This window comes from Aplidium turbinatum, chromosome 6, assembly GCF_918807975.1.
Source record: "Aplidium turbinatum chromosome 6, kaAplTurb1.1, whole genome shotgun sequence".
Taxonomy (NCBI): domain Eukaryota; kingdom Metazoa; phylum Chordata; class Ascidiacea; order Aplousobranchia; family Polyclinidae; genus Aplidium; species Aplidium turbinatum.
This window is the reverse complement of record NC_137477.1, coordinates 3,325,581-3,349,915: the sequence shown is the minus strand read 5'-3', so window position 1 is coordinate 3,349,915 and position 24,335 is coordinate 3,325,581. Positions and strand designations below refer to the sequence as shown.

General features: G+C 38.2%; 1 protein-coding gene across 1 annotated transcript; it reads left to right on the top strand.

Annotated features, from left to right (window-relative positions):
- The first annotated feature begins 8,589 nt into the window (after positions 1-8,589).
- Positions 8,590-24,058, top strand: LOC145772782 (F-box/LRR-repeat protein 17-like). The gene is made up of 10 exons (XM_082584659.1): positions 8,590-8,772; positions 11,903-12,025; positions 12,810-12,961; positions 13,539-13,656; positions 14,062-14,193; positions 16,301-16,548; positions 17,075-17,151; positions 17,570-17,709; positions 21,861-22,081; positions 22,527-24,058. Exons 1-10 carry the CDS (start codon positions 8,638-8,640, stop codon positions 22,570-22,572), a joined length of 1,392 nt encoding a protein of 463 aa, XP_082440785.1. The 5' UTR covers positions 8,590-8,637; the 3' UTR covers positions 22,573-24,058.
- Positions 24,059-24,335: the final 277 nt, after the last annotated feature.

Below are 24,335 nucleotides of genomic sequence, written 5' to 3'. Positions count from 1 at the left end.
ATCTTGAGGAAAGCAAATCTAACTGCCACCTGATATGTTACATCAAAAACACGGGAATCAGATCACTTCATGATTGACATTGTTTTTGGCTGCTTTCTGCGAACTTCAATTTTTCGCCGGAGTCCTTTTTCATATTTGTCACACTTGCACCTGAGCCACTCTGCTTGCACCATTTTATTTTAAACAATAGACCATGAATAAATTCTCACCTATTTTTTTAACATTTTTGTGATTTTCTTAGATCGGTGTTAAAAAAATCACAAACTGATCATCGCAATCAATCACTTCACTGTGGTTTTCAAGTCATGAATGTTTTGGTGCGAGAAAACCTTTAATGATATTGCCATTCCAAACTTCCTTTTTCCGTTGAGTAGTTTTTGCTTTTAGCGGAAAATTTCTTAAAAGTGCGGCAACATCGCCTGCCAAAAGCAAAGCGCCGCTGCAAGTGTTAGCATTAGCAATGAAAGCGATGCCTTAAGGTGCGTCTACACGAGAAAATGTTCTTGCTTAGAAATTCTTGCTTAAGCTAGTGATTAAGCTCGTTTCGTCTACACTGGCGATCTCGACGAAGATTTTGCTCGCTTGAATCGCGGTCACGTGAGTTTCTAATCCTCAATGACGTCACGTTTTAGAAAGTTCGCGCCAAAACATAGCAGTTCGCGCTAAAGTACAGCAGAGTAGACAAAGCAACTGACTGTTGTTTAACTAGTTGGTGTGAGCTGGCATTTGAAGTTGTTGCAGTCTTTCAGTCATGGCTTCCAAGAAGTTGTGTACAAAATGCTGCAAAAAGCGAAGGATGCAAACCCGCAATTTACTGCTTATTGAAGCATTCAGACACCTCAGTTGGAATGCATTGATGGAAAGCACGTAGTTATTCAGGCTCCTGCAAATTCTGGATCGTTGCACTTTAATTATAAGAAAACACACAGTATTGTTCTGCTTGCAGTCGTTGATGCCAGCTATAACTTCATAGCTGTGGATGTTGGGGCATATGGCCGTCAGTGCGACGCCAGCGTTTTTGCCAATTCCACTTTTGGGACACTGCTGAAAGAAAAGAAGTTGCCCCTCCCAGATGCAGAATCGCTCCCATTCAGTAATGGCCCGTCTATTCCGTACGTTTTTGTGGGAGACGAAGCATTTCCACTGTTGGAAAACCTGATGCGACCGTACCCAGGGTCCAACTTGTCACAGCAAAGAAGGATTTTCAATTATCGTCTCTCTCGAGCACGGAACATGGTGGAAAACGCCTTCGGGATACTGGCAGCACGCTTCCGTGTTTTCCGGCGACCTCTACTCCTTCAACCGAACAACGTCGACAGTGTCATCAAAGCATGCGTGGTTTTGCACAACTTTTTGCGCAAGGAGACGGAAACGCAATATGTTTCCGAAGCTAGTGTGGACCGCGAAGACTTATCTGGTCGTACCCACCCAGGTGACTGGAGGCAACAAGCAGCATCACCACAGCAACTGCTTCCGCTGGCTCGCATAGGGAGAAGAAACGCTAATCGTGCAACTGAAGTTCGCGAAGAATTCTCAAAGTACTTTGTAAGCGACGTTGGTGAACTTCCTTGGCAAACTGACTATGTCAACAGAACGCGTTAATCGTTGTGCATGTGTATTTCATTGCAATAAATGCTTTCTAATATGAATGTCGCGTGTTTGCAACCCTTTGCTGCAGTGCAATGAACAGACATGCGGCACTGACTGCGACATGACAACCAAACAAGTCGATAAAAAACATACGATGAAACATATTAATTCAGACATAAACTTTTGAGAGTTTAGCAATGCATTTAGCATATTAAAAGGCATATAAGGGACAATCAACATGCAAATCGTAAAAAGTCCTAGGACTTTCTGTTCACCCTGTATGCAATGAAAGAAATAAACGCCAGAAACGATAAAACATAAACAAAGAGAAATTGAGACAAGTAACAAAGGAGGTTTACTGTTGACATGGTCACCTTGGACATTTGACCGTTGACATGGACATTTACTGTTGACAATTCTCACTCCTCGGTCTGCCACATCATTTACAACTTTGATACTGTTTATCACTTTTTCCAATCTTTTGCAATTCTGAAACTCCGACCATCTTTCTACTGCATACTTCAAGAAACCAATGTCTTCCATGCCTATGAAACCATAAAGCAGATCTTGAACCAACAAATTCATGCAATTTTGTGTCTGCAGACAGACCGAAGGAATCCTAGGCTTTTGTGGAGCCAAATGAACCCCATGATTTTTTGGGTAGTTGTGACAACGGCAATACTTGCAATTCCTGAAAATAATTGCTTTATTGTTTCATAAGCATGGGAGACATTGGCTTCTTGAAGTATGCAGTAGAAAGATGGTCGGAGTTTCAGAATTGCAAAACATTGGAAAAAGTGATAAACAGTATCAAAGTTGTAAATGATGTGGCAAGACCGAGGAGTGAGAATTATGGAAGAGTACAAAGGGATTTAAACCCATGATGCAGAAGAAATGTAATTCTTCATTGTGTAGAAAGGGCAAGGCAGGGTCAGTGGTCACATGGTCAGTGGTCACGCATAGCAAATGCATGGGTCGTCCGCCAGAGATATTTCATGGTGGGGCCATATAACAAATCAGTTGCCGTAAAATTGTGGTATAGTTCCATCACTCTCGATTTCCAATTTGTATCTCTAACAAACACTTAAAAATGCTTAGGCTAAATCACTGACCACATTGACTGCTGTTATTGCAGCTATTAAACGGTCAGTGTGAGATGCAGCGTTCTGAAGCTTCCTCTTTTTGCTTGAGCCTGCTTTTCGACCTGCAATAGTAAAACGCCAAGTTGCGAATGTACTATATTGTAGACTTTTACTGTAGCTCGGGTAAATCAGGACTTTTGTCCACCGTCTTGATAAACCTTTGTGTGAAATGTACGTTTGTTTAAGCTTACAGAGGTTTGTGACCATGGCCTGTTCAGTAGGCTATTGCACCAAACAGCATAAATAAACATACAATATATAGTTGATGTCTTTGAATGCAAATTTATAACAAAACCGTTATCAACCACAATCTAACCTGATTTGTTATGCAATGAAGCAGAGCCAAGCAGTTCAGGCTGCAAACTATTGCCTTCCAAAGAAAATTCTTCAATGACACAACTTTCGTTAGGTGGAGAGCATGTCGTCTGCACTGATGTCGAGCTTGCAGGCTCAGACATGCTTGTGTCCTGGCATTGGATAAGGACATCACTGTCGTTTAACTGCACTCCTTCAGCACTAACATGGTCATCAGCAATGAACATTGAAGGCTGTGTCTGCAAATGATGAAAATCACATACATCGGCGGTGGTACGATTGCATTGAAATTAGAAAGGTGTTGTGATTGGGTACTGCAGAATAACTAACTTGAGACAATTTGAAAACATGTGGGGCTGGGTTTTTTTTTTTCGGTCATTTATCGGTCATTGACCAATTTTTTAGCAAAATGACCGAAAAAAATATAGTCAATTCGGTCAAAATGTCCGAAAAAATATGTAGGCAATTGACTATATATGACCAAAAATGACTAAAAATGACCGAATTTTTTCAAGTCATTTTGGGCAAATGACCGAAAAGTTTCAGCGAAAAAATAAACCCAGATGTGGGGCATTTCAATACTCTTTTTAAAAGTATGGAAAACAAACGTGAAGTGTCAACGCTATTGCTTGAAGTTAATCCAAACCCAATATCTTATAATAAAACTACTTGTGGCAAAACAAGCGACACAAACAAGGCATTACCTACAGAAACAAGTTAGCTTCAGCCTCATCAAATTAAAAAAGCAAAAAATTACCGCATCATTATCCATTTCTTCATACGAGGCCAGGGTTCTTGGCAATAATTCTTTGTCCGAGACAAAATTTGAGGAAGTGCTATGCAATGTATAACAATCAGTTAAATAAAGGCAGAAATCAACCTTTTTGGCTTTTCAAGTAGCAGCACAAGTGAAAGTGTGGTTTGACCACTAAATATGCTATGCAACTTTTAAAATGCTTTCCATACAACACAAGAGATAAAAATCATACTTTCTTGTCTTGAAAAAGGGTTCCATAAAGCGCAATCCTTCATAAAAGTTCCACACCTTAATACTCCTTCCCGCATCGCCCGAACGTGACTGCAAGACTTTTTCTCTCTCCCTTCTAAACTTTTCCTTCACAAGCCTTGCAATCTTCAACTGCAAGATGAATTTGTTTAACTGATAGATTGGCGTTTATTTTTGTTGCAAGTATAAATACACACATTCAAAGCAAAGTCATATAATACAAACAATCACGTAAAATGTGTGGATAGTGGCTATTTGACCGGCTCCGGTCTTTGAATCTGAAACACCAGCCCGTGAAAAATCGCACGCGCCACAGACTCAGTTGAATAAAATTGTTGAATTTAGAACTTATATTATATATATAGGCACTTTTTTCTTCTCTCATCTTTTGCTTTGAAAGAGAAAAATAAAAAAGAATACGTCATGACCGGTCAAATAGTGTTTCAGATTCAAAGACCGGAGCCGGTCAAATAGCCACTGCCTAAAATTTCTCCTTGTCAATTGCATTTCTGGTACTGCGGATGGCAGAGAATTGTTTTCATATTTGTGCATTAATTTTGAGGTTTCGAGTTTGAACTTTGCAGTTTTGAGTTTGAACAAATCTTTTATTTTAAGAACATTTAGTTGTTTGAAATATGGAGTCACGTGATCTGACCATCTACTGCCCGCAATGATTTTTATTGCTTTGCTTTGGAATGCTTGGAGTTTGTCGACATATGATTGTTGTTTTTAGAAAGCTTATTATTACTACTATCCACTGTCTAAAAACAATTAGTTTGAACATAGCCAACACAGCCTGATTGAAAAATGTACCTCATTTGTACTTTTTTTTTTGGTCAGGAATCCAAACCTTTGTGAAATGTCCGTTGAAATTTGAAATGACACACAAATGTGTTGCGACGTAGTTTGAGAATCACACTAATACACAAAACTAATTTATAAATTTTGTAATTAATAAATCATGCTTCAAATTCGAAAACTTTCACTGACTTCCTTGGGGTCGGCAGACCCATGGTTGGGAACCACAGTTCTAAAAGTTTGTATCTGCCTTCTGTGGACCCAAGTTTAAAAATAAACTATAAAATAATAATAACAACCCACATCAATTTTAAGGTTGTAACGTAAAGTTTGTAAGATATTGGAAACCTTACCTTTACCAGGTATACCACAGTTTATGGCAATATTTTCCCAGGCATTGCACCTGACAGTTTTCATGTGGTATGACTGCAGGGTGTGGTTGTACAAGCAGTCATACTTTTGGACTTCAATAATCAATCTCTCTTTCATCTCTTCGGAGGAAAAAGCAACTAAACCAGTCGGCATTGTTAGAAAAAGGGTTTTAAAACTTAAATGATAAGGAACTGCAATCAAAGACAAACTAATCTTGATGAAATAAAGTCACAGTAGCCAAATTGTTTTCATAACTGTCACCTTATTACTTACAAAAAAGAGCTAGATACACTACCTTCCTTCTTAACTACATTTCCAGGTTATCCAACCGCAGTACTAAGAAATATTGGTGTATCCAAAGCTTGTTAATCACTTTCAACAATTACAATACAAGCTTCCTAGTTCCTAGACGATACCGCCCTGCCCTGTCTGGATACTGAGAGGAGACCTGAGATTTTGGCGGGAAAAACATTTCTAAGCAAGAGAACTCACTTAAGCGCCCAGTTTTTCGCTCCGGAGCGTATTTTTTCTCGACGGCTCGCTTACTCGCCCACTTTCTTAAAAGTAAGCGGCACAAACTGCGATTAACTTAAAGAAACAAGAAGTTTCGCTAGCTTAAGCAAGAAAACAGTCGTCGTGTAGACGCACCTTTAGTTGTGAATGTCAAGTTTCTGAATTCTGATAACAGTACGGTACCTTGTACCAGTAGCGTAGCCAGGAATTTTGAAAGGGGGGGGGGTTTTGACCACCCAACGGCGGGGGGTCTGGGGGGCCTCCCCCAGAAAATTTTGAAAAATTACTTTCAATTTGGTGCATTCTGAGAGCATTTTCAACAAAAATGTGGGTACGAATATTCCTGTAAAATGGTGCTTTTCGGTGGCATAGCAAAAGGATAAGATCATGTTTTCTTCGGCATTTTTCGGAAATAAAGCTAAGTCTCTATGTTTTCTTGTTGCTAATTCCTGGCTGAGATGTTTGGTATTGGCAAAACTCGCTCTTTTAATGCAGCTTTGTTTAAAATTAGGCAATTTTTTTTACTAAAAGCATCATTCTCAATATCGTGACGTCACACGCGTGCCAAAGGGGGGGGTTGTAACCCCCAAAACCCCCCCCTTGGCTACGCCACTGCCTTGTACTGTACCTGCTTTAGTTCAGTTTATTTTGTTCTGTTGGCGAACAAACAAAGGTATACAAAACACAATTTAGAAAGTGTTTTGGATTAAATGCAGTCAGTATTTCTACTGGAATCAAAATATTTTTTGCTAATAATGGTATTCTCAATCAATCAGTTTATTTATTTGTCACAAACACAAACATGAAAAAAAAACAAAATATGTAATAATCTGCTGTGTGTCATATGACGAGGAGACTGCGAAAAGGCCAAGCGGTCATCTAGTCAGCAGCCACCTCAAGCTAGGTGATGTAGGCTAGGTCTAAGTAACATACCGGTACACAGTAAATACACAAACAATCATACAAAAAATCAAGCATTTGCTGATATAGATACACATGTTTTTATTAAGCAAAAAAAAAACTAAGCAGGTTTACTACCGTGGCCGTGCTACTGCATTAATGATTGTGGAGTTTTTCTCATCATTGCCATTCTTATATTTTGCCAACTTGTCCGACTACCGTACCTTGTTCATCACTTACTTTTTCGTCAAAGGTTGTTGAAAACTAAACAAACTTCACTGCAGTAAAACTGCATTGGCTAAAACCTACTGGCTACCACAATTAAGCGTTTGTTCATAACCCCAAGCGTCGCTTTGAGTTGTCTGAAGTTTTTTTTATTGCAGCAGCCTATGTACTGTAACATTCAGGGGATATTCAAATCCCATATGATGATGCTTTTAGAAATGGGATAGCCCATTATAAAATGTCCAATATTTGAACAGTGTCTGACAAAAGTAGACTGACCATTGACGACAGAAATATCAACAGAAGTTGATTTTGACAAACAGGGGTGTTCAAACTTTTTCTCAGACATTCCGCATTTGATAATGACGGAAGTGCCCACGGGCTAACAGACTCTAACAATCTTGTTTTGTGTAAAAAAAGTGCATATATAGTAGCCTAATATTGTGTTATTTAAAGTCATTTTCTAAGGGTGCAACCTAGATCGTACCCTGAACAGTTCGTACCCTCAGATCGTACTCTGAAAAGATGGTGAGAAAAAATTAAAAAAAGCCGAAGTCGGTGATCGCAGTTAAATAGCACAAAGCCAAAGTCGTTGATCGGAGTTTCCGCAAACAAACTCGAGAGTTAGGGCTAACGGAAACTGCGGAAAAATATTTGCAGAAACTGCGATCAGTTAGGGTTAGAGAGCATAGATTACTCGATGGTTAGGGTAAGCGGAAACTGCGGAAAAATATTTGCAGAAACTGCGATCAGCGAGGGTTAGAGAGCATAGATTACTCGATGGTTAAGATTAGGGTAAGCGGAAACTGCGGAAAAACGTTTGCGGAAACTGCAATCAGCGAGGGTTAAGGTTAGAGCATAGATTAGTCCATGGTTAGGGTTAGTGGAAAATGCGGTTAGCGGAAGCTACGGGAAATTGTTTGTGGAAACTGCGGTCAGCGAGGGTTAGGGTTAGAGCATAGATTACTCTATGGTTAGAGTTAGGGTAAGGGTTAGCGGAAACTGCGGAAAAATGTTTGCGGAAACTGCGATGAGCGAGGGTTAGCGTTAGGGTAAGGGTTACGGTTAGGGTTAGCGAAAACTGCGATCAGTGACTTCGGCTTTGTGCTATCTTTCTCTCGATCTTTTTAGGGGGAAAATTTTAAAATGTTTGCGGAAACTGCGATCAGCAACTTCCTCTTTTTTTAATTTTTCCTCTCGATCTTTTCAGGATACGAACTGAGGGTATGAACTGTTCAGGGTACAAACTAGGTTGCATCCATTTTCTAACAGCAAAGCAATATGCAGGTTATCACAAGATATGATAAGTTCCCAGACAGCTAATCAGTCATTTTTTACATTGATTTAACGTTTGCAAACCTTGAATCAATGACTTTTCTCACTTAGCTTTTGTCTGTGAGAAGTTCAGCAGTTTTTATATCTAACCATTTTAGATCACCAAGTGCTGCCCACTAAATTTTTAAGAATACTGCAAGTTCAATTTATATGATTTCTGTATGTCTGCGGGTCAAAAATAACACATTGTGCAACATTAGTCACGGCCATGCAAAAACGTATTGCGGACGGATTTGGCCCATGGCTCAGACTTTGAACACCTCTGAAGTAGAACAATAGACGACTTATTTATGCCTTCCGTAGATATCCGGATATAATTTTATGTGATTGTTCATTCACGCAAGCCCATGTTCATCTTTTTAAAGCTTTAATTGTTATGGAATTTGTTTTTAATTTAACCATTCACTAGGCTACCCAACTTGATTTGTATATAAATACTTCATGAAATCGTCAAATGAATCAGCTGCTTTTGATCAATCCTTGCATGGTGATTGCAAAATTACTATGATCGAAAAGAAAGATATCCAGGATGAATCAAGACATATCAACAGTCTCCCCTATCACATCCTGATGAAGGTATGTTGTTCAGTTTATTTTTTGTTTTGTTGGCGAAAAAGAAAGACACAAAAAGCAAAAACACAATAAACACAAATAATTCGCACAACAAGGATGGCAGCGAAAGACCAAAAGGTCACCAAAGTCAGCTGCCACCCAAACATTTAAACAAAAGACCCAAAATTAAGAACATTAACACATCTCATATATAATATATGTATAGCACAATACCAGCACTTTACATAATACATTTAACAATGGAATAACACAGGGCAACATAAAAAAAACTGTGTAGAGAAATAAGCGGATGATACGTTTCAGGAGTGATCATTGTACAAATTCTTTAATAAACATTTATATTTAAATTTAAAAACATTATATATAAGACTTTTCTTTTATTTCTTTTGGTACTTAATTCCATAGTTTCACTCCATTAAAACATAGCATCTTCTTACCAGAGTTTGACGTTGTAGAAGGCAAATATAAATCATTCTTTTGGTTCTGACGGATTTTATGATGGTGAATTTCGTTTACAAAAATGGTTATAATTCTGCATGCATCAGTAAGTATAATACATTATAGGTAAATATTCTTATTACAGATTGAAGGCTGTTAAAGTATCATGTAACACAACTGAGGTTGTCTACTTGGGACTTTACACTTACTCGCTATACAATCTATCCGTTCCGAATAGAGAAAACTTTTATTTCGTCTGTTGCGAGAATAGAACGATACAATTATAAACAATACGAACAAATTAGCACCATAACAATCCAAATTCCACAACAGACAGGAAGCAGTCCTTGACTAACAGTCATCGAGTCAGCTGCTTTCCTGTTCTTAATGTGACACATGTCAAGCATCAGCAAATTACGTTGAAACAAGATTGGCTGATGTTCAATAATGCTGCGATACTCAAGTGAAGTCCTGTGGTTTTATTCAAATGTCAAAGAATGTCATGCCCTACAAAAGTGGACTGAGAACTTTAAATTTTTTTTGAAAGTTTTTAAACCCGTAACCCTGATCAATTCTGAAGGTAAATCATACGTAACACAACAGGAAAAACTATTGCATAATCAAGCATTTTTGATAACTTTCACCCACCAATTAGTAGGCTACCTAAATAACGGGTCCACGTCTTTTAGGCGCTGACAGTTAGGCGCTGGTCTAATAGGCGCGCACACTGTGGCGTCTGGATATTTAGGTGCGGAGCACTGTGGCGCCCGGTCATTTAGGTGCTATTCCTAGTAAAGTCTGTAGATTGTATCAGCTTGGCAGGTAGGGGCGTAGGGCAATGCTTTTCACACAAAATATTACATTGAACAGGAAAAAAAATTGTTTTGGTAATGCGTGTGCGTTATTGGTCATGGCTTCAGTGAGTGAAGTTGCTGAGTAATGCTGAGCGGCAGCGCTGACTGCTGAGTAATAGTGTATTCAGGTAGGCTATTTTTCAACATAAATGCTTTACTTGACTAGGTCAATAGTAAACCAGTGCTTGTTTGTTAAATGACTTTCAAAATGTTTAAAAGCGCACAACTTTGATTAATTAATGCTATAATGTGTACAAACTTGAGATGTCCAAAGCGGTTAAGCTATAGCCTGAAAAACTGTAGCCTACATTAAAAACTATTAGATAGATTTTCCTATTAGTTTACATGTAATGTATTAGTTTACATGTAATAAAATTTTAACCACCCGCTTCAATATAGGCCACGGTATGATATTTTTTTTACTGATGTTTAGTGTAGTTATTATTTGACTCTTTCGCAACCACCGAGGTCAAGACGTTTAATCTAAATAGTACCAGACATTTTTCACACAAATCTGTTGTATTTACTCCGTAAAAACATCTCATGTGATCGACATAGACGCACAATCTTGACATCAAATGAAAGCATACATCTTCAGCTATCCGAAGATGCAAAGCTTTGCAATAAAATTTAAAACATTCAATGTACAACTAGCAACTTTCCACACGGTATTTTTTCTAATTTCTAAAAAAATTAAAAATTGGCAGAAAAGTGTAGCCTACTTCATTATAATCCTTACTACCCAAGCATGATACAATAATATGAAAATATATGTAGTTTAATCGAATGCCAAAACAATTCTGCACATGAGAAAAATTTCATTTGCCATCATTTACATTTTTTTTGCTTGAAATAGGCTACCTTTCAACCTTGGACGTAGGGATACTTGGGGATACTTCCTTGGTCATCATGGCAAAAAAATAGTTAACTAAAAATGAACTCAATAATGTTCGGAAGCTTGAATGATTTATTGATAAAGCTTTCACCAACGCAAACCTGGACTAACAACAAATAAAACAATAATAAATCAATAAAACAACAATATATTTTTCTGTTCAATATAACATTTTGTGTGAAAAGCATTGCCGGTTTAAGCAGCTTCACTCACGGAAGTCAGGATATAATTTTCTGGCAAGCTGATACAATCTACAGACTTTACTAGGAATAGCACCTAAATGACCGGGCGCCACAGTGCTCCGCACCTAAATATCCAGACGCCACAGTGTGCGCGCCAATTAGACCAGCGCCTAACTGTCAGCGCCTAAAAGACTTGCTCCCTAAATAACCAGGCGCGCACTTAAATAAATATCCTGATGCCACATTGTATGCACCTATTTGGCAGGCGCCTAACTGTCTGCGCTTAAAAGACATGGACCCCAAGTTCGCACATGGACTATGGTATATATGTTATTTTTGCAGCCCTCTGTGGGACATGAAATCAATTTTAATGCAACTAAGATCACTATGCTATGGATTAGTTACAAAAGCAACTTCGTTTATTATGATTACCTTTGCTCAAAACCTCTATAGATAAGCTGCTGGATTCAGTTCAGTTTGTTTTTATTTCTGACCATCACAACGAAAAAACAATATACGACAAACATAGCAGAGGTCTAGAAAAAAGTGGAAGCAACAAAACGCGGACGTTTCGTGATTGACGGACGGAATGTGTGTCATAAATATATAAAGCCAAACATGCCAATATATTCAACACCTTCATTAAATATCTTTTCACTGTTCTGTTTTTGAATGTGTTTATATGAACCGTGGATATATTAAGTCTTTTTAATATTTTATGTTAGTCAGCGTGATTGCAATTATCGGTATGCGAGTTCTTTCAGATATTTTCTTTCCTCACGTTGGAAGACAGAGTTTTGGATGCCTGTTTTGTCTGCAAATTTTGGTATGATATCTGCTTTGATGGTCACTTTTGGCAAGATATTGATTTTGAAGACAGAAAACATGTATGTATAATTAAGTAACTTTATTTTTGACTAACTGAAAGTCTTATGATTGATGGTAAAATTGTTCACACAGTTTAATTATGTAAGTTTTGGTCAGCAGTGACTTTTGTACACCACAAACCAGCGTTTGTCAAAGGTACCTTTCTTATCCCATGGCCTAAACTTTACTGATTTTTTATTGAAATTACTTTTGCGATCCCCACTTATAATCTCACTTCAGTCTAACATCCCAAGCAATAAAAACCTTTGTGGCCAAAATCAGTTGATAGCGTAAGTTTGCACCTTGATTCTTGACTGAGAACCACTTCCATGAACAGGTGATTGACTACAACGTGATTGGGTTGATTTTGTGACAAGGCGCTATGCTGTATTTGACTTTGTTTCTATTATATTGACTTTTGTGTGGTTTAAAAAAACTGTACAGTCCGCCTATCATACTTCAACAGAATGGCCCGTTTCGGCGAATCCGATTCGGAGAAATCCCATTTCGGAGAAAATGCAAATTTCAGCCTTTTTTTGGCTGAGAGTTTATTTAATTAACCTTTATTGTTAATCATAAAACGCCGTTTGATAAATTTTTTTTCGTTTAGTTGAGACTTTTTCGCTGACACTTTACTTGGTTAACCTCTATTACTAAGCTAATACCTTTGAATAAACAGATGCTGCTGTGGAAATTTAAAATTTTCCGAACTTGGATTTCTCCGAAATGGATTCTCGGAATAGTAGCAGACCGTACGTTAATGACCTCTCAATATTGAAAATTCATCCACTTCTTTAATTGCAGATATCTGATGAAATTTTACTTCGTTCAGTGAAATGCAGCAAAAATGTTACTGTCTTGAATTTGTGCGATTGCTACAGCAAACAACTGACCATTGAAGGAATAGTAGAAGCAACAAAATATTGTCCTAATTTGAAATCATTAAATCTGAAAGGGTAAAGTTTTGTTGGACTTTTTTGTATGGTCTTTAAATCTAGTGGAGTAATTGTTGTCTAAAGAGGTATATAATTAAGATTTCAGTGTCAGAACAATGGTGTCTTTATTGGAATGAATTTGTTTTGTTTGGCTGTGTGCCCAAAGGTTTTAGTGTTGTGTCATCAATTGCATATTATTTTTTCATGTGTTTCTTATCACATATTATTCAGTTGTTGACGTTATGATTTGCGAGCAAAGATTGAAACGTAGCAGATGTTAACTAGAAGGGGGAAGGACAAGATATATGTTAACCATACGTAAGCATTTTGCCAAGACACGGTCAGTCACCTACTCTCTTCGGGTATCGAACGAAAGTTTCATCGCTCATCATACAAGCTGTAGTGGTTATCGTTTCAATGTGCAGTTGATCCGAGGCCACTTTCATTCGTCGAATTGACCCGAGAAAAAACTGCGCCTTTAAGTCTGCTTCAACTACTCAAACGTTTTAAACATATGCACAGCAGTCAGGATTAACAGTCCGATTAAATGATTTAATCATTAATGACATGACAGTACGATATGTGCTTTGTTTTGTAGAGCTATCTGCAATGACATCGGGGATGAGGCAATGATTGCGATTTCGGAGAATTGTCCACAGTTGCAACATTTAGAAGCAGATGCGCAGAGTCTGTCTGACCTTGCCATTGTTCTAGGAGTAAGTTTCTGTTTATCTGAAACTTTATTGAATGTTTAGGGAATAAGATTATAAACGCTACGCAACGTTTTCGAGTGTAGCACTGTATTTCTTTTTGCTGTTTATTTAAAAGCGGATTACTCACATTGTAATCCATAAGTTGGATTAACCGAGATAATTCTTTGGAGCATTTCATTTAGTAAGTGCTACTATATCACGATTGGCGGCTTCGGATAGTTTGTTCTCAAACGTTGACCGTAGTAGAAAGGTGCTGCGTCAATAAATTTTAATTTCCTTCTGTTTTGTAATCTAAACATGTTGCTGCCTTAGTAGAGCTTCATTTTGTGTTGAGACCAAGTATTTGTCGAGTGGAATCCATGAACAAACCTTGTTTCTTTTTCAAACTTTTTTACCTTGTTTTCTCAGTTTGCAGAAAACCTACGCGATTTGGAAAACTTGAACATCAATCAAAATAGGAAAGTAACGGACAAAGGAATTCAGGCTCTCATTAAATGTTGCCCCAAACTTAAAAAGCTCAAAGTTAATCAAATAGCTCAAGTAAGTATTTATGTCAGCTCACAAAGCTTTGGTAGCAGCAGCATCAAATCTTTTGACGAAGGAAAGTTTTTGCATGTGAAGTTTAACTCAGTGAACAATAGGTTGTCAAAGAACCCCATCTTAGTGTTCACCTTCAAACTTGTGCCTACGTGCTGTGTGTAACCGAGCGGTTAGGACCCTCGTAGGGCGCCTGAAAGGACACCAGTTCGATACCGCTCAAAAGCACCCCTTCCAAACGCTACTCAATGACTTGCTTTAAGGTGTATGCAATGATCAGCTCCCGCACCCTCCCGTTCACTTAACCAATATTGTAATACACCGGTCGTAAGTTTGGATAAAAATGATACTAAATACCGGTAATATATATTTAAAAAAGAGCGTATTCCGATAGCTTCCCTAGAGCGTATTAATAATCTGCAGTTTGCTGCGGCAGATGGAGTATTTTGACCTGTAGACGCCTTTAAGATACGACAATTTTCTCTGTGAACCGGCTGACAGCAGTCATTGTGACCCTTCTAGCACTCAGTCAGTGAATTGATTTTTGCTTTAAGGGGGCAATTCTACTTAGAATCGCATTTTTCGTACTTGTCATAAATAACAATCTACACACAAAAGTTCACCCACAAACCCCAACGAACCATATATTGCTGGAAAAAGGAGGAAACAAGCTATCCAAAAATATTTACTTTGTTAGGCTGGGGCAATCCATTAAGGGTTTATACCATTTTGAATTTGTACATAAAATCAACCGATTGTATCCATTGCAGCCCTAAAAACTCGAAAATGGCTAGAGGTAGGGACTTCAAACTGCATGGTGATCTAGTAGGGTGTCCTAGCCATAAATTGATAGAGGGGATTTCTTTTAACTTTTTTATATTTTTAAATATAAAAAAATTCGTAATTGCTATGCATCGAGAGCAAATTTGACTTCAGGATTTGGTAATAAAATATTTATTACTCTGAATATTGAAACAAAACTCAATCATTATGTCCGTAAGGGCCTACTGTACAGTGTGCATCTGTTAAAAATTTTAGCCAATTCTGACTAGTAGTTTTCTAGAAGAAAGATTTTTAGTGCACAAAAACATGATTTTGACTTTGAGTAAATCGCATTTGAAAAATAGAATTAGGTAAATTTATGCCTTTGACTTTAAATGTGACTCTTTTTCTTCTACGTCCATTCACAACAACTAAAATATACATAATGAACAAAATATTGAGTTTTGAAAAGGTGGCGCTATTTAGCTTATTCATTATTAGATTTTGTAAGGGAAAATACAAAACATCTTGCAACTAACATTCTCACAAAAATGCAAATTTTTATTCACATTTTAAACTGAAGTGCGTTCAGAAAATCTTCCGTTTGAAGCCTAATGAGGGCAAATAGGTAAAAAGTGACTGCATGTTCGGAATCTACGATAAATTTCCAATATCAATCAAATCAATATACTGTATCAATAAAATAAAAAAAAAATTGAAAAGTTTTTTTTCTAAGTAGAACTGCCCCCTTAAACTTATTTTGATAGGTAATTAAAGAACAAAATAATGGGAACAGTGGGAATCGAACCCACGTCGTCAAAATGACTATCTCCCAAACTCTATCGACCAAACCCTTAAGCCAATCTGCGGATACTAAATCGTGCGCTTTATTCACTTCAGAAAGTGTGGAGAAAGACGCTCATAATATTGCTGCAGCGACCTGCAGATTAGAAATACGCTTCCCCGATACACATCTGAGTGACCCGGACATTGAACAACGTTTGGAGTATTGGCTCTGTTGTGTCATACAAGGCAGTGCTTCTTTACAGACAAATGTAGTTTGTTGTCCCGCCAATTGCACTTTCCCCTATAAATACACGGTCAAATTTGTGACAAATAGGCACCGTTAAAATGACTCCAAGAAAATCTATCTTTTTGGTAATAGTGCATTATTTTGACCCATCTTTTGCGACCCATTTCTATGCTTTGTGACGTGTGAGTTGGACAATGTCTCTTGTTCCATTTGAGCGCAGATACATGCACCTACGTCCTACGTCATGTTTTCAATGATTTTCGCTGATACAGTAATTCAAAATAAAAAAAACCTTAATGTCTTGTGATGGTTTAGGTGACAGACGAATGCATTCAAGTGCTTGCTGAGCGGGAACGAACCAACCCCAAGATGGAGCTACTGAGCATTTCCATGACCGGGGTCACTGGAAAGGGAACAAGACCGATTTGCCATTTTTCAAACTTGACCTTCTTGGACCTAACGAAGTGTGTGGGATTAGATGCCACGGATGTGGAGATCATAGTATCTCGGGCTACAAGACTGACCCACTTTTATGTAGCTATGTTAAGCTCGTTTGACGACAAGTAAGTAAAGTCCTGCGTTTTTATTGAAACTTTCCAACAACATTGCCTAATTCAGTTTCTTTGAATACTGAAAAGTTGGGCGTTCGTCAAGATTGTTATATTTTCTTGCACTGGTTGCTACGCCTGTACGGCAACAAATCACCTTGTATATCTTCGCTCTTACTTTCACTTTCATCATATGATCGCTGCAACTAGTGCTTGAAAAGATAAGTTTCTTTGCTTGCCCTTTTCTTTATCCCCTTCACTTTGTTCCAATCTTTTCTTAACAACTACCATGAGCAGCTTAAGTTGATGAAGTATCTCTCTTGAAGTCTTTGGGTGATTCCTTCTGCAGTTCAACGAGACCGTCCGGCGCATGAAGATTTTAAAACTATCTACATGGACTGACGAATTTTTATCAAATTAACTTTGAAAGTCAGCTCCAACATTGAATAATATCGACATGTTTTATACATTGAAATGTTTTAAATTTACTTATTTCAATAATGAATAAGAATATTTCTCTCTAAACCCTGACCCTTTTTAGATGTGTGGAGCTTTCGATGAAGCATTTGAAACAATTGATTGAAGTTTACTTTGGGTCCACAACTTTAACTGACATAGGTACAACCAGCTTTCTGACCGTACATTTGCTCAAAGCTTGCATTTTTAGAAGCCAATTTAAAACATTTTTTTCACGACTACCTGTATTTAATTAAAAAAGAGGGGGGTTTGCGACACTTTTTAACCTTGAATGGGCGTAAAGTCCACAAGGGATCCACGTAAAGCAGATACTTAAATCATCTAAATATAGTGATATCTATAGTGATATCACTACCTGTATTTTATCTTTGATTACGATATCTTTTGAGTCGATAACTTTTCTATGACGACAGTTAATTACTTTCACCTCCCTTGTTTTCTAACGGAATTCATTGTGTTGAAATATTTTGTATTTCATTCTCTTAAAGAAGGCAATGGTGTCTCTGCTGCTTAAGCTTTTATGAATTTACTGTCAACTTCAAATATTTGATTGATGCAGCGATGAAGCATATGGCTGAACACGGCAAGACTTTAGAGAGAATAGACGTGCCTTATACCTTAGTCACTCATAAAGGCGCGGAGAACGTCTGCGTTAATCTGCCTAAGCTAAAAAGACTTGGATTAACTCGCTGTGATGAAGTAAGTAGCTGAGTAGCAAGATCAAAAAGTATTCTAGTATCGCATTTGGCTATTTTATTGTTTTTCCTATTCCCTTCCACGTGACAACCATAAACATTTAGCATGTGGACTAGGGTGTACCATTTTGCAAAAAGTTTTTAGAAATTAGTGCGGCTATGTATTACGGGTTTCCACTTCTGTTAAAAAGTATTTTGGTGGATTTTCAGAATTTTCCCGCCAAAACTGTGGTTCTGCCGCCATTTTGAAAAAATGGCGGCCATATAAGATATTATGAAAATCTACAGCTTTAAACTAGCGTAATGTGATCATATAATACGTCGATTACGGGGTTTTTGGGGTCACAGAACACGAATTTGGAGTCAAAAATGCTCTACGACAACAATTTTGAAAAGTGAAATTTTACCACTTGAAATTTATGGTGAAATTTTACAGACATGGACACAACCTGACCAAGAATACCTCACCCCAGAATGAATATTCCTGAAATATTGTCAAACTTTTGAAATAACAACACGATTCATTTACAAACAAATTGAGTTAATCACTCTCAAACATGATCCATCCCCGTTTCTTCTGCATGCTAATTCCTTATGCTTCAGCCCTGATTGATTTCACTTCCCAGTATTTCATCAACATAATAGCCCACCAGAGTTATGCACACACTCAATTCACTGAATTCTTGATGCATTTCTTTAACAATTGAGTTTGATTGAGATAGCTTTTTTGTAATCTGAGAACTGTTCTCTGTGCCATTGCACGACAAGCAAGAGAGCTTGCCGGTGGCTCTCGTCAGAACACTTATCAATAAAATCACTGATTAGCTTAATCCCGCGTTCCGCAATACCTTTGAGGCGTTGACCACCCTTACGTTCAAAACAAATTTGTTTAGTTTCTTATAGCCTAATCACTGAAATTTTTCCATTCTGATACTGGCATTTGTTGCCACTCTTGATCAGGAAGTTCCAAATTGCTTTTCCAGTTGTTGCCTCGAGCAATGTACAAGCACCTTACCACTTCTCTGAATTGGCCGCAGTCGTACCAAACACCCACCACCAATGGCACCTTTCACTCTCCAGTCTTCCACCAATTTTATTACCGCCTGTTCCTGAGATGATCCGGTGACGTCTGGTAGCTCAGGCAACCCCAGCAGCTGCTTCATTTCTGCATTACTTTCATCATCAAAACTAACGCCGGACACATTATACACAGCACTGTTCTGATGAAACATTTCCTCTCATTTTCAGAATCTTACAGTCCCAGTAAATTATTGCCAAATCAGAGGGCTGAAACTTATCTCTGATATTTTAGGAGTGAGAGGACCTAGTTTTATTAGCCAGTCTATGAGCTGTTGTGACTGAGATATTAGTATCTTCGACTTGTATGCCGGACGCTTGAGCCACAACGAAAATTGTTCTTTGCCGATAGCTCAATCCAAGTCGATCAGATGTTAAAGCTGTAGGCGACATAATACCCATTTTCTTTGTCTTCCTTTCAGGAGTTTTCCAGTTGTCACTGTCACTTTCTGTTTCTTCATCTGTACTTAAGACCAACTTTACTGTTTTCAGATTGTCAGCAACACCCTCTCTCTGTTTCCTTGCACCAGCTGCGCTTTGTCATTTTTCTCTAGCTGTCCCGTCTCTTCTACAGAGCATCTCTGCCAAATGCGCAACCTACTTGATCTCGCTGGAGCTGATTTTTCAGATGTTCCAGATCTACCTTCCAGTCGATGATACCAGAATGCATGAGAATTGGCCGAATTGACCAAGTAGTCTTTCATATATCCAGAGGATCCTTGAGATTTTCTTCCATATCATGCAAACGTTTTTTCAAATGAATCACTATTATTTCTCTCACGCCTGGAATCATGTTCTAGTTGATACCAAGTTTCATACAAATTCCTCAGATGCCGGTCTATATCCGCATTTTTAACAATAACCTTACACGATTCCTTCTCTGTTCAGATTGCTTCTCGTTTTTCTTACCAAATACCAAACCCACGCCAAAATGATGTTTCCATACCTGGCGAATTTCCTCCCTTGCCATCACGATGGATTGATTGATCGTTCTGTGACTTTCGTCTCTGAGGAACAACAGCCTAGCAAGAACATCAGAGCTTTTAGGAAGCTTAGCAACACCTAGTCTTTCGCTAGTGTTCCCAATGAGGAAATACTTTCTTTTTGGTTTTTGTGCCAATGACGGGCGTGCTTCACCGGCCGTCTCATTCAGTGGCATAACTGATATGAATCTTGTAACTTGCATACGATCACTAGCTACTCTTCGAGTTAATGTAGCTAATGGTGATCTCCGTCGTGTAGAAGTAAAGCATTTACCCAGTTGGGAGAGTTCACTTCGGTTTTTCGAACCTTTTGGTCTGCCGTGGGGTACTCTTCTGCCGTCCATTAGTTAATAAGTAGGTAGGTTAGTAACTATATAAGTCACAGGCTACAGGCTACTGTAGACTAGTTAGTAGGTTTTTATCGGATGTGAAAGTACACGAGAAAGTACATGCTAATTTTTCCCTTATGCTGATTGATATAATCACACCAACTAGAAAAGTTTATGCATACATGCATTTTAAGGTTAAAATGACAATAAGATGCTCTTTTTATGTGAATCTGCAATCCAAAATAGTGTGGTCACACAGTGGCGTAGCCAGAAAAAATTGTTGGGGGGGGCCAAATATTTGATGAATTGAAGAGAACGACAAAATGTTTGATTTAAGACATCGCCACCTGATGTGCAGTGGCGCATCCTGGTGGGCTAAGCAAGAAAAGCAATAAAGCTGGTGGGGGTTAGAGCGTGCCGAAGGCACGCGTATTCTAGGGGGGTCCGGGGGCATGCTCCCCCGGAAAATTTTTGCAAAATTACACTTAAATAATGGATTATAACGCTTTCTGGAAACACTTTCAGGGTAATATTTGTATGAAACTTATTAGCAGATAAACAGCTATTAACTTATTAAAGGTAGCTCTTATCTACACACAAACGGGCAAAAACTGCGGCTAAAATTAGAGAACACAAAAAACTCAGCTACACAAAAATCCTACAAAGTAAGCGATTCTGAAATTGCTTCCACAGATTAGTTAAAAGAAGCCTAAATCGCGTAAACTTTGCGCGATTTACGATTTGCAAAATTTATTGGTGTCTTTCTGTGTGTCTAAAACAAGTCCTGGGGGGTGTTAATAGCCAGATGTCTTGGAAAACAATATAAATTTATACAAATTATAAAATCAAATATAGTTATTACTATCTGAAGCCTTTACAAATTGCTTCACCTAACGGATCATCAGAAGGTCTTATTCAATATTTTCAACAAAGGGTTCAACTTCGGAATCCAAACTTTGAAAATTTGGGGGGGGCCATGGCCCCGTTCGCCCCCCCCCTGGCTACGCCTATGTGGTCACATCTATATGTCAAAATTTACTTTACAAAATTGTTGCCGTAGAGCATTTTTGACTCCAAATTCGTGTTCTGTGACCCCAAAAACCCCGTAATCGACGTATTATATGATCACATTACGCTAGTTTAAAGCTGTAGATTTTCATAATATCTTATATGGCCGCCATTTTTTCAAAATGGCGGCAGAACCACAGTTTTGGCGGGAAAATTCTGAAACTCCACCAAAATACTTTTTAACAAAGGTGGAAACCCGTATCACATAGCCGCACTAATTTATAAAAACTTTTTGCAAAATGGTACACCCTAATGTGGACAACATATATGACGATTTTGGCAACTCTCCATGACATCCCACGAGCGTCATATAATATTTGCACGCTTTGTATTGAGTTGGACATACTTCACAGGTACCAAAGTCACGTGTTGAAACCAGTACAATGAAAGCCCCATTGCCAGCTTCACATTTAACTCTTGTGGGCGGTACTTTGAATTTCTGGATCTCATAGCACACAAGTTTTGATCAATAAGTCCTGTTTTCCGATCATTTTTAGCTTTTAAATATTTTTTAAAACTTATAAATGCATCCAACTTTTTCTAACATCAATTGTTTTTAACGTTTGTCAAAATTTTGCTTCACACAATCTTGACATACCATGGCATTGTAATTGCGTGTTGTTCAAATGACGCTCATCGCTTGTAAACCATTACATGGTATTGTTGGTTGCAACTAATGTGTTTGTTTCCTCACAAAGGCGAAAGACGAGGAGCTCGAGAAACTTGTACAACGCTTTCCACATATCGCTTTCTCAACGTTTTTGCAAGACGCGAAGAGAATGCTCATAAGATCAGGGCAATGGGCGGTGGAGGACAAAGGGATTGTTACGCAAGAATTGATCATGGAAAAGCTTCACGCGTCTACGCCACGCCCCCGGGAGAAACCTCGTCGTGTAATCGCGTCTGGGGGGAAGATAGAGTACGTACCCTTTTGAGTGCTCGCCAGTGTTGTCTATTGTTTTTGGAGGATTTTCAAAATGACGTTTTGTTGCAAGTTTAGTTTCAACTTTGGTCGGAAGGTGGTGCTCATGTAGTTTTCACTTACCTCTGGCTGTCTGCGTCATTATCACTCTCGGGTGTAGAGTGCCTCAGTGATACATCCTTAAAGCATTGGCTTCTATTCTCAAAGGATACATTATATTGGTACCCGGACATTTTGCCGAAAGGACATTTTGCTGAATGGACATTTTGCCGAAACTCCTTTTTGTGTCATATGTATCGATATTCTCCACAGTGTGTTTTAGTCTATCGTTCACAACCTTAATCCTTTCGGCAATTTGTCCATCGGCAAAATGTCCTTTCGGCAAAATGTCCGTGCACGCATTATATTATATCAAAAAATAATCACATTTACAAAATTACAGAAAAAAACCTCTCGTCCTGACCAAGACCAAATTACAAATCGTTTAAATCTTGTCATCAACCTTGGCTGAGATGGGTTTGGGACATTCGTGGTACGATTAAAGCTCAAGAGATGTAAGATGCTCTAACTCGAAAGGGTGAACAATGATTTTGGACCCAAAGAAATGTTTGGGTTTGTCTAGTTATGAGGCGTTCGTCCGAGATGTGCCGCAAGGCCCTTAAAGTGAACAGGATCAGTGAAATTTGGAAGGTTTTAAGTATCTGGATATTACAACTTGCGCATTTGATAGTTTCAGTTTCTATTGATGTCTTGACGGTACAATGTTAGTTCACATTGGGGTTCAAGTATCAAATGACAGCTTCACTTCCTCCATATAATACCAAATGTGATGTGTCATATGACAGTTTTGACACCCCTCATGGACATCATATGATAATTGACCAACAGCAGCGTCTTGAATTGAAATGTTGTGGTGCGTCAAATGCGTGACGATTTAAACTGTTTTATACATTCAGTGTTAAAATACAGGCTTTGTGAAAAAGGTGGTAAATTCCACCTTTGTGTTGGCCTGTTCTGAAGTATGTCATGTCCACAACACCATCGAATAACTTTGTCGTTTGTATTGAACTTGAAGGACAAGAAGCTGCAATCATATTGCCCAGCTTTTGAAATATTTTTCACAAGTTACTCTTAGTCAACGTTTCTCATTTTTCCCAACACGCCTGAACAGTATAGCTCTCCCTGGTGTTAATATTCGACTTCTACAATGCATGCTGTTTGTTGGTACATGGTGGGATATGCTTGTGTTCCCATGTATTCAGCACTGCACAGTACCCCTTAAAGTTTGTACACCGAGAAGCCACTAGAGAGCTGTCATGTCATCCAAGACCCACAAATCTTCTCCGTTTGATGAAGTAAGAACATCGAGAAAAGTGAGGTCACGTGATATGGCGCTTCAACAGCCCTACTGATGAAGTGCTGGCACATGCTCACTTGTCCTGCAATGCTCAATGACATCGTAGAGCTGTGCTTTAACTGTAGTCCAAATATTTAATGTCTCATGGTTAAGTTCTAATGTTGATTTCGTGTAGTTCAATATGACAACTCATTTCAAGTCGATACACTGTACATTGTACAAGTATTGCAACCTTTGATGAAGTTTTACTTATTATTGCACCTATTGCTCTGCTTGACGAGACAGCAGCGTATAATGAACGGGGATAGCTAATTTCTCGCTACTTAAGTAGCCTACTTAACCAACAAAATCCGTCATTTTTACATTGATTCAATTCAACGTTGGCAGACGTTGAATCATTGTAAAAACGAACTTCTTTAAAGTGAAACCGTTGAAAATTATTCAATTTTGACGTCATTGTTTTGCAAGGTCTTTAGTTTTCAACAAGCAACAGTTAAAAGTCGCTGACGTATTGTTGCTGTGCTGTAGATTTGTTAAGTTTCCTTATTGGTGTATTTGCGAGCGTTTAAAAAAATCATACAATTTGTTATTTGTTACTGTTTGAATACAGTCGGCTTGCTCTACTTGGCTGTTCACTTCAACAATTATGTGACGACATAAACATTAAACAGCGTGAAACCGCCCGAAGCTTCAGGATTACAAACCTTTATTTACGGCTGAACCTGGAGGCCTAATTTACTTTACCAAGCACTTTATCCCCAATGGGGCCGAAGGTAATTGCGTTAGTATGACGCTCAAAATGACTTCAGTTCAACGCCGCTGTAAAGCACGGGATCTTTACAACGCATTTTTAAAAATTAAATCATTTTTTTTCCTACACTAGCTTTCAATTAA